At 40.9% G+C, this 15,571-nt stretch overlaps 1 protein-coding gene across 1 annotated transcript in view; it reads left to right on the top strand.

Annotated features, from left to right (window-relative positions):
* CERS3 (ceramide synthase 3) overlaps positions 1-15,571 on the top strand; it is a 110,046-nt gene that overhangs the window by 64,561 nt on the left and 29,914 nt on the right. The window contains exon 10 of the mRNA XM_026003279.2: positions 14,567-14,720. Within this exon, the coding sequence (XP_025859064.1) occupies positions 14,567-14,720 (154 nt within the window). The remainder of the gene's footprint in view (positions 1-14,566; positions 14,721-15,571) is intronic.

The following is a 15,571-nucleotide window of genomic DNA, read 5'->3' on the forward strand; positions in this document are numbered from 1 at the left end:
GTTTTTGAAAGAATCCGTTGCAGTGTATTACCCTGGCTTAAATAGTGTTCCCATCTGCTTGACTGTTACACAGTCATCTCGTGGTGTCATAGAGGAAAAGTCAGTTCCTCGTTAGCCTGGCTCCAACCATCTGTCTAAAACGTGAAAGCATAGATTCATTTTTCAAGGATATTTTGTTAGTTCAGTTTTGGGGAGAATTTACTACGGACCAAACAATATGCAGATGATAGACCTATTTCAAGATTCAGACATTTTTGAGGTGCCAGGGGAGGCAGCTAGTCATCCTTGCAACTGCTTTTGTTGAGCATTTTGTGGTAAGATGAAAGGTCGAGTAAGGAGAACAATGACCCATCTGAAATTTACCTGGAAACTTTGAGAGAAGGAATCAGAACCAGTACATTACTCTGGCCTTTCCCTTTCTTTTGCATTCCCTTCATTTTCCCAAGTCTCAAGCATATTTGCTTTTCTCTGATGAGTTTCTTTTGTGTTGATACAACTGTGTCCCCTCTTCTCTCCTTCTGCTTTTTTCAGGAATCTTATTTAGCCAATTCTCAATCAGTGTCAGCAAGTGGCAATTGCATGTTTTGTTTTGTTTTTTTATAACACCGTTTCTCTCAACATCAGGCAGGAATTCCAATTGGCCTTGTCCAAATTACTTTCATCTACTTGCCTAGTTACCTAATTTGTTTGCATTTTTATCCAAAAGCATTTAAATCTCAGGGCTTATTTATATTTTTTACACAGTATTCCCAACTGTTGTTTTTAAAATAATGACTTCTATTCTTTTGAGTTATTGGATGTATCTATTTGAATATTACTTCCAGGAAATCACTAGGCTAAAGACCTTCCAAGCTCAGGTAGACAGGTAGACACCTCCCCTGACCCTTCACAATTTCCTCCATAAGCAACAAGGACAGTTAACAATTTAGTGCAGGCTGATCGGCTGAAAGAAAGGAGCACTCTGTCTCAACTGAAGCTTACAGGTGGTGGTGCTGGTTCACTGCTTCATTTCTTGAACTCACTGCAGCCAGATGTTGTGAGGAATATACCAGATGAATGAGACATAGTTCCTACCCTGCAGAAGGAGTGCATAAGGGCAGTAGAAGAGATCTTTGTATCAACCACCTTACCTATGTATTTGAAGATTATTAATACTGACCTGTGTTTTGGAGGTTCAAAAAAATGTCCAACTGTGCATAATATTCAAATAAGGAACTTCCTTACCTCCAAGGGTATATATGCTGGTGGTAACTTTATATTCCCCACCACTGGTTCATTGGATTTCACTTTTGATAATTTGACTCTCACTGGCATAGAAAAACAGTACCCTGGGAAGCCTCAGGTGAGAAGGAATTCTGTTGGTGATGTGACCATGTAACTATTTGGAATGGCTATCAAAGAGAGAGCAGTTTTAATAAAAGACAAGACAAACCTAGAAGCATACAAGCAGTACTCTTAGCTGGCACTCATCAGAGAGGAACAAGAGTAGGGACACAAAGGACCTTTCATCCTCATAAGGCCTGGAGCCTGGGTTCTGAATAAGTCAAGGGCAGAGCATGGGTGCAATGGTGCCATGGTGGGCTTCCATGCCCTTATGGGACTGTGCAGTGCCCTTGGCACAGCCACCAGAGGAGTGGAAGTCACTCGTGAGAGTGACTCTGTTGAAGCTGGGACCACTCCCTTGAGCCACCACTGCAGATATGTATCTCAGAACTAGACTTTCCAGTTACACGTCTTTCAAAGGAGACAATGAATTTCATTGCCTGTTTGTTCAATGTCTCATTCAACAGTGTGCTCTCACAGGAGCACCTTCCTGGACCCCACCTGCTCGGCTCTTCTGCTGTTCATAAATGTATAAAGGACAGGTCCAACGATCACTCTTCTTCAAATCATAATGCTTTAGGATAAGGGAACTTACACAAATTTTAGCCCAACCCTTTTATTCATTTATTTATTTGGAAATAATTTAAAATGTATAGGATAATTTCACATATGTTACAAAGAACTTGAATTTTTCCCTTTACCCAGATTTACTAGTTAGTATTGTGCCCTGTTTGCTTTCTTGTTCTTGTTCTCCTTCCCTTCTCTCTCATTCCTTTCACTCTATCTCAACACACACACATTCGCATGCACACACGCACACACACATATGCAGATATGTATCTACATTTTTTTCTGAATCATTTGAAAGTTGCAACCATCATGTCCTTTTAGCCTAAGTTCTTCAGTGCATATTTCCTAAGAACAAGGAGACTCTTTTGCAGAATCACAGTATTTTTGTCAATTTCTGGAAATGTAGTAATCTACCACCAGTGTTTCAGTTCTGTCCATTGTTATGCTAACACCTTTATTGCTTTTTTTCCCTACCGGATCACATTTTGCCTTCAGTTGTCATTCACCTAGGGCAGTTCCTTACCCCTTCTGTGTCCCATGTCATCAGCACTGTTGAAGCATTTAGACTCCCTATTTATGTTCCAGGTAAGAAGTTGAGATCAACCAGGGTCACACAGCTAGTTAAGAAACAACTAAGACTAGAAACTAAGACTAAGACTATAAACATTTGAAACACAGAACAGATATGTTTCAAATTAAATTACTAAATCAGACGACTAAAAGCAGGCATAGCTTGCCTTCCCTAAATTTATGAAATATTCAACTACACAGTCACTTTGAAATATAAGACATCCCTGAAATATAAAGTAGGCAATTACTCACCAGTAGAGCTAGTATTTGTAATCCTGAAAAGGCTTAATGCTCATACCTGCAATTAGCGAGAGAAAAGGACCTTCGAATTCCAGTTTTCATTAGGAAAATAGAACTTTTGGTGGCTGCCTTATCTTAAGCCCAGCAAAACCAACTACTGTTTATACCGACCGTGTGATTTTTCAAACCACTGAAAGTCCAGTGATTGCTAGAGTGAATATGGGAAAGCAAACCAAAGAGGGAAGAGGCCGAAGTTTGCAATGCAGGGGCCTGGTCCTAGTGCATCTGTTTGGATGAAAGGCCAGTGGATGGAGCAGAGTGGCTCCAGGAATTCAGAAGCACAGCAGTCTCTGAGCATCCTCTGTGAAGGAAGAACCCCATGTTGCCTAGAAAGTAAACCTGTGTTTGTGCGCATCTGTGCATGTAGCTACACACGTGACACACATGTGTTTGGGACAAAATTGACAGGGACAGATGTGTTCATTTTTCCTCTTCCTATTCTTTTAGCAAAGAAGAATGATCCCCTCTGTCCTCCCACACAGAACATTCTGGGCAGTACAGGGTCCCCACTTCTCCAGAGCTCCTCTCCCTCTGCTGCGTGATTTCCCCCTCCTTTCCCTAAGCAGAAACTCCAGGTAGCTCAGCCCCAGGCTCCCCTGGGTGTTGCTCTCCCTGTCATGTTAATGTAAGCCCCTCTGCAGTAGGAAGGGGTGAGTGGAAAAGTTGTCATCAGACCTCTTGTTATTACAACTACCATTTTTTTCCAGTGCTTTCTGTATGCGAAGCTCTTCCCACCTGTCAACTCGTTTAACCATCCCAACAGTTTGATGAGGGGAGTGGTGGTGTTTTCATTTTACAGAAGAAACAGATGCCCAGAGAGGTTATGTCACTTGCTGCAGACCACAGGGGAGCCATGACCCTAATCTAGCAGGCTCCAGAGCCCATGCCTTTACTCTCTCTGTGGTAGCTAGGCTCTCCTTGGAGGCATTTGCATTTTAATGGTAATCTTTTCCATTTTTAGGATTCTACAGTTTACAAAGCTGGTGGTATGTCCTTCTGGAGCCTTCCCAATCACAGAGGCAGGGTGACTTCCACCCTGTCCAAGGACCTGGAGGCTTAATGACGTGTGTAGGTTACTAGGCAAGAAAAGTGGCCTCAGACGGGGACCTAGGTCAGGTATATCACTCCCCTTTCCAAAACCAGCAAAGCTTCCCAATGCGATGACTTGCAAAGCCAACAGGAGATGCCTCCATTCATCTCTGCACCCACATCTTACACCGCCCCTCCCTGCCAATCCTCTCCCATAAGCTACACTGCTCTTCTCTTAGCTCTTGATTTTCCACATGCCTCCCACCTCATACATGTGGTCTCTTCCAACCAGAACCCTCTTTGCTGTGTATTCCCTTGAACTGGAAAAATAGGGAAATCTCAGTTCAGTTAAAACTCTGCATTACCCACCCCCTTGTTTTTTGTTTTTTGTTTTTTATCTTTCCATGAATCACAATGAGTTAATTACATGTTTAGGTCACTATTCACATTCTCTGGTAGAATATGCAAAGGAGAATCTTTCAAATATTTCCCTTGCTACCTTTGACATTGACAAATTCCTAATAGGGGACCTAGTAGGAAGTAAGGCTCTGGAACGGGTGAAGGGAAGCCATAGGCATGAAGATGTCATGGCTGCTGCCTTGGGAAAGCCTGCCAACAAGTAAAGAGTGAACTTGTAGGGAGTGCCTGGGTGGTTCAGTGGTTGAGCATCTGCCTTGGGCTCAGGGCATAATCCTGGGGTCCTGGGATCAAGTCCCGTATCCGGCTTTTCACAGGGAGCCTGCTTCCCCTCTGCCTATGTCTCTGCCTCTCTCTGTGTGTCTCTCATGGATAAATAAATAATATCTTTTTAAAAAAAGAGTGAACTTGTAGGAGCAACTATTACCACAAGGCAGGTTGAATCCAGCCAAATGCTCTCAAGGAATTGGTATTGGGGGCAGGGTAGGGGGCATGAGAGGAATGCTATACATTCAGAGGTGCTCAGAATAGCATGGAGATTTTTGTTGTAGAGGTGCCCATGCTTTGATGAGTGAAGAGAATTTTAACTGAAAAGAAGAAGGGTACTATAGACTGAGAGAGTACAGAATAAGGCACACAAGTGCCTGAGAATCCAGCAAATCAGAATGGCAGAGGCTTTTATGTACATTAAATCCCTGTGAATGCAGGCACAAGAATATGAGCCTTACTACTTCAGGGATTTGGGTCAATTTTATTCATCACTATATTCCTGGCTCCTATAAAGTGCCCGGTAGCACTTTGGTAGGTCTTCAATGAACCTTTATTGAATGAATAAGGTATATAATCATTGCTCCCACTTTACAATTGGGAAAATGCACAGAGAAATGGATCAAGGTTATATAGAACCAGGCTTTTAAGTGGGAGAGCCAATATATTGGCTCTCTCTTGGGAGAGCCAAGAAAATATGGGAAAATCGATTTTATAATGGTGTAGGTGAGAAAGGCCCTTTAAAGCATAACATAGAGGCTACCTAGAAAGACAAAAACTGATAAATTTGGTCACAAAAATATTTTAGAAATTGGTTTGCCAAAAAAAATCATTAACAAGGTTGAAAGAATCAGACTATATGGTGATATTTAATATGACCAATAATGTTGTTATGCTTGATATGTAAATAGCATTTATGAATCAATAGAAAAAGTAAACATCCCAATAGAAAAATAGATATCATAAAGAAGCAGTTCACAAAAGTATAAATCAAAATAACTAAGTAAAATATATATATGAACATATATATTTACTTCACAAGAAATAAAAATGTAAATATAAACAGCATGATGTTCTTTTAGATAGAAGTTGACAAAGTACAGTGTTGGTCAAAATCTAAGGAAGCTGGTACTCTAATACACTAGGAATAAAATAATAAATTGGTATGGTCTTGCTAAAAAGCAGTCCAGCAATGCATTCTATTTTTTTTTAATTTTTATTTATTTATGATAGTCACAGAGAGAGAGAGAGAGGCAGAGACACAGGCAGAGGGAGAAGCAGGCTCCATGCACCGGGAGCCTGACGTGGGATTCGATCCCGGGTCTCCAGGATTGCGCCCTGGGCCAAAGGCAGGCGCCAAACCGCTGCGCCACCCAGGGATCCCTAGCAATGCATTCTAAATGTAAAGTGAATATACTTTTTGATTAAGGATTTCAGCTATTCTAAGAAAATATCAAAAATCAAATGTCTTTACAATTCTTATAGCATTCTCTATAACATAATGAAAATTTGGAAACCAATATCTATCAATAAGGGATTAAATACATTATGATATCCTTAAACAAATTTCCTATTACATAGGATGGCATATAGGGGTTGGCCAACTCTGGCTCACAGGCCAAATCCAGCCCACTGACTATTTTTGTTTATAAAGTTTTACTGGCACACATCCACATCCACTAACTGATGTATTTCTACGGCTGCTTTCACAAGATGGTGGCAGAGTATTTGCGACAGAAACCAAATGGCCCAGAGGCCTGAAATATTTATTATCCATTCCTTTACAAAAATGTTTGCTGATCCCTGATTCATAGATACATTCATCGACATGGAAAGCTCTATTTATCATATTAAGTCATAAAAGCAGGGTAGAAAATCACATGCATAGTGTGTCTCTGTTCTATAAAATCATGTGATAACAGGGAATGAGCAAAAAAAAAAAAAAAAGGATAAAGATCTTAAAGACTTAAAGAATGTATTTTTAGGAGGGATGACTTCAGTTATTTTTACCAAAACATACTGGGTTACATGTGAGTTGTGAGACTTTAGGTGATTTTTACTTAACGTCTTTGTATTTTTCCATAACTCCAAAGTGTCTAAAGGTGATTTGCATAAGTAAAATGGATAAGTGGCTACTATTTCTGTTTTATAAAGATGTTATAAATTCTTATAATTTTGGACAGTAGTTTGGCAAATTCTTAACAGTTTTTAATACACACCTTGAATTTATATACTCAAGTGCACTTTGAAACAGTCCTTTCACATTTTGGAATCTGCATTTCTAAAGAAATAGCCTGGGGGAGGGGCAAGATGGCGGAAGAGCAGGGTCCCCAAATCACCTGTCCCCACCAAATTACCTAGATAACCTTCAAATCATCCTGAAAATCTACGAATTCGGCCTGAGATTTAAAGAGAGAACAGCTGAAACGCTACAGTGAGAGGAGTTCGCGCTTCTATCAAGGTAGGAAGACGGGGAAAAAGAAATAAAGAAACAAAAGGCCTCCGAGGGGGAGGGGCCGCAGGAGGAGCCGGGCTGAGGCCGGGGCGAGTGTCCCCAGGACAGGAGAGCCCCGTCCTGGAGGAGCAGGAGCTGCACCAACCTTCCCTGCGGAAAGGGGCTCGCAGGGAGTTAGAGCAGGACCCAGGAGAGCGGGGATGCCCTCGGGCTCCCTGGGACACTAACAGGCACCTGCGCCCCTGGAGATGGCGCGGAGCTCCCTAAGGGCTGCAGCGCCCACGGCGGGGCCCGGAGCAGCTCGGAGGGGCTCGGGCGGCGGCTCAGCGGAGGGGGCTGCAGCCGGGAGCACCAATACAACAGCGCAGGCCCAGGAGCACAGGGCACCCGGGACACAGCCCAGGATCCGGCCTCCCCCCAGGACAGGCAGAGGCCCAGAGGGCCCAGGACAGCAAGGACGCTCCTGCCCCGAGCTGAGCAGATCAGTGGCCCTGCCCCAGAGCCTCCAGGCCCTGCAGACACAGAGCTCAGTAGTTACTGCGGGAGCTGACTCCAGGGCTCCAGAGCTGGCCGGCGCCACTGCGGTTGTTCCTCCTGGGGCCTCACGGGGTAAACAGCCCCCACTGAGCCCTGCACCAGGCAGAGGGCAGAGCAGCTCCCCCAAGTGCTAACACCTGAAAATCAGCACAACAGGCCCCTCCCCCAGAAGACCAGTTAGACGGACCAGTTCCAAGGGAAGTCAAGGGACTTAAAGTATACAGAATCAGAAGATACTTCCCCGTGTCTTTTTTTTTTTTTCTTTTTGATTTGTTTGCTTCCCACATCCCCTTTTTTCCCCCTTTCTTTCTTTTTCTTTCTCTTTTTCTTCTCTTTTTTCTTTTTTTCTTCCTTTTTTCCTTTTTCTTTTTCTCTTTTCTTTCCTTCTTTCTCTCCTCTCTTTTTCTCCTTTTCCCAATACAACTTGTTTTTGGCCACTCTGCACTGAGCAAAATGACTAGAAGGAAAACCTCACCTCAAAAGAAAGAATCAGAAACAGTCCTCTCTCCCACAGAGTTACAAAATCTGGATTACAATTCAATGTCAGAAAGCCAGTTCAGAAGCACTATTATACAGCTACTGGTGGCTCTAGAAAGAAGCATAAAGGACTCAAGAGACTTCATGACTGCAGAATTTAGATCCAGTCAGGCAGAAATTAAAAATCAATTGAATGAGATGCAATCCAAACTAGAAGTCCTAACGACGAGGGTTAATGAGGTGGAAGAACCAGTGAGTGACATAGAAGACAAGTTGATGGCAAAGAGGGAAACTGAGGAAAAAAGAGACAATTAAAAGACCATGAAGATAGATTAAGGGAAATAAACGACAGCCTGAGGAAGAAAAACCTACGTTTAATTGGGGTTCCTGAGGGCGCCGAAAGGCACAGAGGTCCAGAATATGTATTTGAACAAATCATAGCTGAAAACTTTCCTAATCTGGGAAGGGAAACAGGCATTCAGATCCAGGAAATAGAGAGATCCCCCCTAAAATCAATAAAAAACCATTCAACACCTCAACATTTAATAGTGAAGTTTGCAAATTCCAAAGATAAAGAGAAGATCCTTAAAGCAGCAAGAGACAAGAAATCCCTGACTTTTATGGGGAGGAGTATTAGGGTAACAGCAGACCTCTCCACAGAGACCTGGCAGGCCAGAAAGGGCTGGCTGGATATATTCAGGGTCCTAAATGAGAAGAACATGCAACCAAGAATACTTTATCCAGCAAGGCTCTCATTCAAAATGGAAGGAGAGATAAAGAGCTTCCAAGACAGGCAGGAACTGAAAGAATATGTGACCTCCAAAGCAGCTCTGCAAGAAATTTTAAGGGGGACTCTTAAAATTCCCCTTTAAGAAGTTCAGTGGAACAATCCACAAAAACAAGGACTGAATAGATATCATGATGACACTAAACTCATACCTTTAAATAGTAACTCAACGTGAACGGGCTTAATGACCCCATGAAAAGGTGCAGGGTTTCAGACTGGATAAAAAAGCTGGACCCATCTATTTGCTGTCTACAAGAGACTCATTTTAGACAGAAGGACACCTACAACCTGAAAATAAAAGCTTGGAGAACCATTTACCATTCAAATGGTCCTCAAAAGAAATCAGGGGTAGCCATCCTTATATCAGATAAAGTAAAATTTACCCTGAAGACTGTAGTGAGAGATGAAGAGGGACACTATCTCATACTTAAAGGATCGATCCAACAAGAGGACTTAACAATCCTCAATATATATGCCCCGAATGTGGGAGCTGCCAAATATTTAAATCAATAACCAAATTGAAGAAATACTTTGATAATAATACACTTATACTTGGTGACTTCAATCTAGCTCTTTCTATACCCGATAGGTCTTCTAAGCACAACATCTCCAAAGAAACGAGAGCTTTAAATGATACACAGGACCAGATGGATTTCACAGATATCTACAGAACTTTACATCCAAACTCAACTGAATACACATTCTTCTCAAGTGCACATGGAACTTTCTCCAGAATAGACCACATACTGGGTCACAAATCGTGTCTGAACCGATACCAAAAGATTGGGATCGTCCCCTGCATATTCTCAGACCATAATGCCTTGAAATTAGAACTAAATCACAACAAGAAGTTTGGAACGACCTCAAACACGTGGAGGTTAAGGACCATCCTGCTAAAAGATGAAAGGGTCAACCAGGAAAATAAGGAAGAATTAAAAAGATTCATGGAAACTAATGAGAATGAAGATACAACCGTTGAAAATCTTTGGGATGCAGCAAAAGCAGTCCTAAGGGGGAAATACATCGCAATACAAGCATCCATTCAAAAACTGGAAAAACTCAAATACAAAAGCTAACCTTACACATAAAGGAGCTAGAGAAAAAACAGCAAATAGATCATACACCCAGCAGAAGAAGAGAGTTAATAAAGATTCGAGCAGAACTCAACGCAATCGAGACCAGAAGAAATGTGGAACAGATCAACAGAACCAGGAGTTGGTTCTTTGAAAGAATTAATAAGATAGATAAACCATTAGCCAGCCTTATTAAAAAGAAGAGAGAGAAGACTCAAATTAATAAAATCATGAATGAGAAAGGAGAGATCACTACCAACACCAAGGAAATACAAACGATTTTAAAAACATATTATGAACAGCTATGTGCCAATAAATTAGGCAGTCTAGAAGAAATGGACGCATTCCTGGAAAGCCACAAACTACCAAAACTGGAACAGGAAGAAATAGAAAACCTGAACAGGCCAATAACCAGGGAGGAAATTGAAGCAGTCATCAAAAACCTCCCAAGACACAAAAGTCCAGGGCCAGATAGCTCCCCCAGGGGAATTCTATCAAATGTTTAAAGAACAAACCATACCTATTCTACTAAAGCTGTTTGGAAAGATAGAAAGAGATGGAGTACTTCCAAATTCGTTCTATGAGGCCAGCATCACCTTAATTCCAAAACCAGACAAAGACCCCACCAAAAAGGAGAATTACAGACCAATATCCCTGATGAACATGGATGCAAAAATTCTCAACAAGATACTAGCCAGTAGGATCCAACAATACATTAAGAAAATTATTCACCATGACCAAGTAGGATTTGTCCCCAGGACACAAGGCTGGTTCAACACTCGTAAAACAATCAATGTGATTCATCATATCAGCAAGAGAAAAACCAAGAACCATATGATCCTCTCATTAGATGCAGAGAAAGCATTTGACAAAGTACAGCATCCATTCCTGATCAAAACTCTTCAGAGTGTAGGGATAGAGGGAACATTCCTCAACATCTTAAAAGCCATCTACGAAAAGCCCATAGCAAATATCATTCTCAATGGGGAAGCACTGGGAGCCTTTCCCCTAAGATCAGGAACAAGACAGGGATGTCCATTCTCACCACTGCTATTCAACATAGTACTGGAAGTCCTCGCCTCAGCAATCAGACAACAAAAAGACATTAAAGGCATTCAAATTGGCAAAGAAGAAGTCAAACTCTCCCTCTTCGCCGATGACGTGATACTCTACATAGAAAACCCAAAAGCCTCCACCCCAAGATTGCTAGAACTCATACAGCAGTTTGGTAGCATGGCAGGATACAAAATCAATGCCCAGAAATCAGTGGCATTTCTATACACTAACAATGAGACTGAAGAAAGAGAAATTAAGAAGTCAATCCCATTTACAATTGCACCCAAAAGCATAAGATACCTAGGAATAAACCTAGCCAAAGAGGTAAAGGATCTATACTCTAAAAACTACAGAACACTTCTGAAAGAAATTGAGGAAGACACGAAAAGATGGAAAAATATTCCATGCTCATGGATTGGCAGAATTAATATTGTGAAAATGTCAATGTTACCCAGGGCAATTTACACATTTAATGCAATCCCTATCAAAATACCATGGACTCTTTTCAGAGAGTTAGAACAAATTATTTTAAGATTTGTGTGGAATCAGAAAAGACCCCGAATAGCCAGGGGAATTTTAAAAAAGAAAACCATATCTGGGGGCATCACAATGCCAGATTTCAGGTTGTACTACAAAGCAGTGATCATCAAGACAGTGTGGTACTGGCCCAAAAACAGACACATAGATCAATGGAACAGAATAGAGAACCCAGAAGTGGACCCCGAACTTTATGGTCAACTAATATTCGATAAAGGAGGAAAGACTATCCATTGGAAGAAAGACAGTCTCTTCAAGAAATGGTGCTGGGGAAATTGGACATCCAAATGCAGAAGAATGAAACTAGACCACTCTCTTTCACCATACACAAAGATAAACTCAAAATGGATGAAAGATCTAAATGTGAGACAAGATTCCATCAAAATCCTAGAGGAGAACACAGGCAACACCCTTTTTGCACTTGGCCACAGTAACTTCTTGCAAGATACATCCACGAAGACAAAAGAAACAAAAGCAAAAATTAACTATTGGGACTTCATCAAGATAAGAAGTTTTTGCACAGCAAAGGATACAGTCAACAAAACTAAAAGACAACCTACAGAATGGGAGAAGATATTTGCAAATGACGTATCAGATAAAGGGCTAGTTTCCAAGATCTATAAAGAACTTATTAAACTCAACAGCAAAGAAACAAAGAATCCAATCATGAAATGGGCAAAAGACATGAAGAGAAATCTCAGAGGAAGACATGGACATGGCCAACACGCACATGAGAAAATGCTCTGCATCACTTGCCATCAGGGAAATACGAATCAAAACCATAATGAGATACCACCTCACACCAGTGAGAATGGGGAAAATTAACAAGGCAGGAAACCACAAATGTTGGAGAGGATGTGGAGAAAAGGGAACCCTCTTACACTGTTGGTAGGAATGTGAACTGGTGCAGCCACTCTGGAAAACTGTGTGGAGGTTCCTCAAAGAGTTAAAAATAGACCTGCCCTACGACCCAGCAATTGCACTGCTGGGGATTTACCCCAAAGATACAGATGCTATGAAATACCAGGACACCTGCACCCCAATGTTTATAGCAGCAATGTCCACAATAGCCAAACTGTGGAAGGAGCCTCGGTGTCCATCGAAAGATGAATGGATAAAGAAGATGTGGTTTATGTATACAATGGAATATTACTCAGCCATTAGAAACGACAAATACCCACCATTTGCTTCAACGTGGATGGAACTGGAGAGTATTATGCTGAGTGAAATAAGTCAATCGGAGAAGGACAAACATTATATGTTCTCTTTCATTTGGGGAATATAAATAATAGTGAAAGGGAATAGAAGGGAAGGGAGAAGAAATGTTGGGAAATATCAGGAAGGGAGACAGAACATGAAGACTCCTAACTCTGGGAAACGAACTAGGGGTGGTGGTAGGGGAGGAGGGCGGGGGGTGGGGGTGAATGGGTGACGGGCACTGAGGGGGGCACTTGATGGGATGAGCACTGGGTGTTATTCTGTATGTTGGTAAATTGAACACCAGTAAAAAATAAATTTATTTAAAAAAATAAAATAAAATAAATATGTTTGAAAAAAAATAAAGAAAGAAATAGCCTTCCAGTTGGGCAAGACTACATACACTGAGGTGTTCAAGCAGTGTAATATGTTTTAGATTCCAAGCTAAGTGGAGCTGAACATAAAAATCCCACAAGTGCTATTTTACTACAATGGCAGACATCTTGGCAGGTCAACTGCAAGTACAGGTGAGGATGGGGAAAAGCCAGCATCCTTACATGTTGCTGGTGGGAACACAAAGCAGCCACTCTGGAGTGCAGCTTGTCAGTTTCTTAAAGCTAAATGTATCTTTACGGTATGAGACCCCACCATTTCACCCCTGTGTATTTGCCCTTGAGAAATAAAAAATTATGGTAACAGAAAACCTGTATGTGAATATTTATAGCAATCCTGTTCATAATTGTAATTGTGAAAAACGGAAGACAATGGGAATGCTCTCCGAAGGGTGAATACATCCATAGAGTGGGCTAGTACCCAGTAATAAAGAGGACAAGTCTATTGGTTTCCGCAATAACTTGGAGGACTCTTAAAGGCACTATGTTGCATGAAAGAAGGCAGTCTCCGAAGTTGACACACTGTATGACCCCATTTATATGACCTTCTTGAAAACACAAAATAAAATAGCAGATGAGGGTTTGCCAAGTTCTAGGCATGGGGGAAAGAGTAGAACTCTAAAGGAAGAGCAAGGAGTTTTGTTTTTGTTTTTGTTTTCTTTGAGATGATGGAACTGTTCTGGATCCCAACTATGGTGGTGGTTACACAGATCTCTGCATGTAGTATAGGTCATAGAACACCAAAAAAGAGTTTTACTACATGTTCATGTAAAAAATAAAATTAAATACTCATAGAAAAAACTGGAAGATAATACACAAAATCCCAATATAATTGTGTAGACTGGTGGTATTCTGGGTGATGCTATTCCTTTTTCTTTTTTTTTCTTTTTTGTGTGAATACATTATTTTTTTATAAGTAGAATAATATAGTTACAAGCAAACCAATCCAGGAACTCCAAGATCATGGTAGTATATGAAGTTTGGGAAGGGCAACAGGTACACCCTTCATACTGCAGTAGTATCTGAAGGCACTGTGCATTCTGGGTAATCAAGGCAGCTCAAATGATGTCCATGAGTTTATTCATGAAATCAATAAAGCACGCAGTTCACTTTGGAAATTGGAAGTAATAATAGAATTTTTGCTTCCTTACTTTTATTGGCAAATTTACTTTTGTGAAATTCCCCATTTGCTGCCCACTACACAAGGTTGTGTCATAAGGGCAATTATAACCCCGTGTAAACATGCATTATTCTATTTGTTCTAACAAGCCCCGAGGGTTGTGTATGCTCTTCTGTTTGCAAAGTGGAAACCCAGGTACAGAGACTGGAGTGTAGGCAGCATGACAATAAAAATTCCATTTGCTTTAACTTTTCTCCCCAGAGACTGTATTTTTTTGTGGCTGGCCAATAATGATATAAAAGGTAAAATTATCATATTGTTTTCCCTTGAGAATTTCCTGGGCATGATTAGAAATGAAATAAATGTAATATGTCTTGGGAGAAAAAGTATTTGTTTTCCCACTGAAAATTCATGAGGACCTGGTAATGAAATACTCTCCAATGTTTGTTTTTTTTGTAGGATTTTATATTGCACCCTGATTCTGCCTCTGCACTATCTTGAGCCTTTCTTTTCATACATCTTCCTCAACCTCCAGCTCTTGGTCCTGCAAGTCCTTCACCTCTATTGGTGCTACTTTATCCTGAAGATGCTCCGAAGATGTATATTCATGAAGGTAAGAGCTGGCCGAGTCTTACTGCTCTTCACAAGTGGATTTCATTGCCAGATTGAAGGTGATGCCCAGACAATGGAATGCTCTAGTTAATTTAGAGTTAACCAGAATTCCTTTTTTTTCCCCTTGATTTGATCATGATTGATAAAAATGTATCCAAAATATAGCTGTGTTTTCTTTAGGTAGGTCTCTAAAGTACTTTTAAGAAATTGCTTTTATTAGAAGACAAGTAATTTTTATAAAACTTTTATCCAAAAATTGATTGTTGCTTTTTAAAGAATGTCCTAATGACTCTAAATCTACTCTGGTTTGGGACAAGCTTTACGGTAATGGTCTCATAGTATACAGAGCCTTCTGTTTACCTTCACTGAGCACCCAATTTGCCCTAAATGCTCTCCCCCTGAGCCTTCTACCATCTGAAATGTTGTCCATCATTTGATCATTTGGCTATGCTTTTTTTTCCCTGAAAACTGCTTCTTCTCTAAATAATAACAAATTGATAATTCTTTTTAGACAATAGAAGTTTTTTGTAGGTTTGTTTTGAGTTCAGCTCTGGGTTTTACTTCCAGAAGAAGTAAAGGGGACGGCTTTAGAAATGAATAAGACACAATCACCGCCTTTGGGCAAATAATCCAGCATCTTGGGGGTGGGCGGCAGCAGGAATATTCACCTAATAGCAACTACCTATGTTGTGCTAAAGAGACATCCTGTAAACTTGCTGTGGAAGGCAGAAACCAGGTGAGTCAAGGGTGGGCCAGGGAACATTATCCAATGGATGGAATTTGATTTGAGAGTTTCAGATAAAAAATAAAATCACAGATCCTTCTTTGTCGGAAAATCATACTTGTAGGAGA

The sequence above is a fragment of the Vulpes vulpes genome, chromosome 14 (genome assembly GCF_048418805.1).
Source record: "Vulpes vulpes isolate BD-2025 chromosome 14, VulVul3, whole genome shotgun sequence".
In the NCBI taxonomy this organism is placed as follows: Eukaryota; Metazoa; Chordata; class Mammalia; order Carnivora; family Canidae; genus Vulpes; species Vulpes vulpes.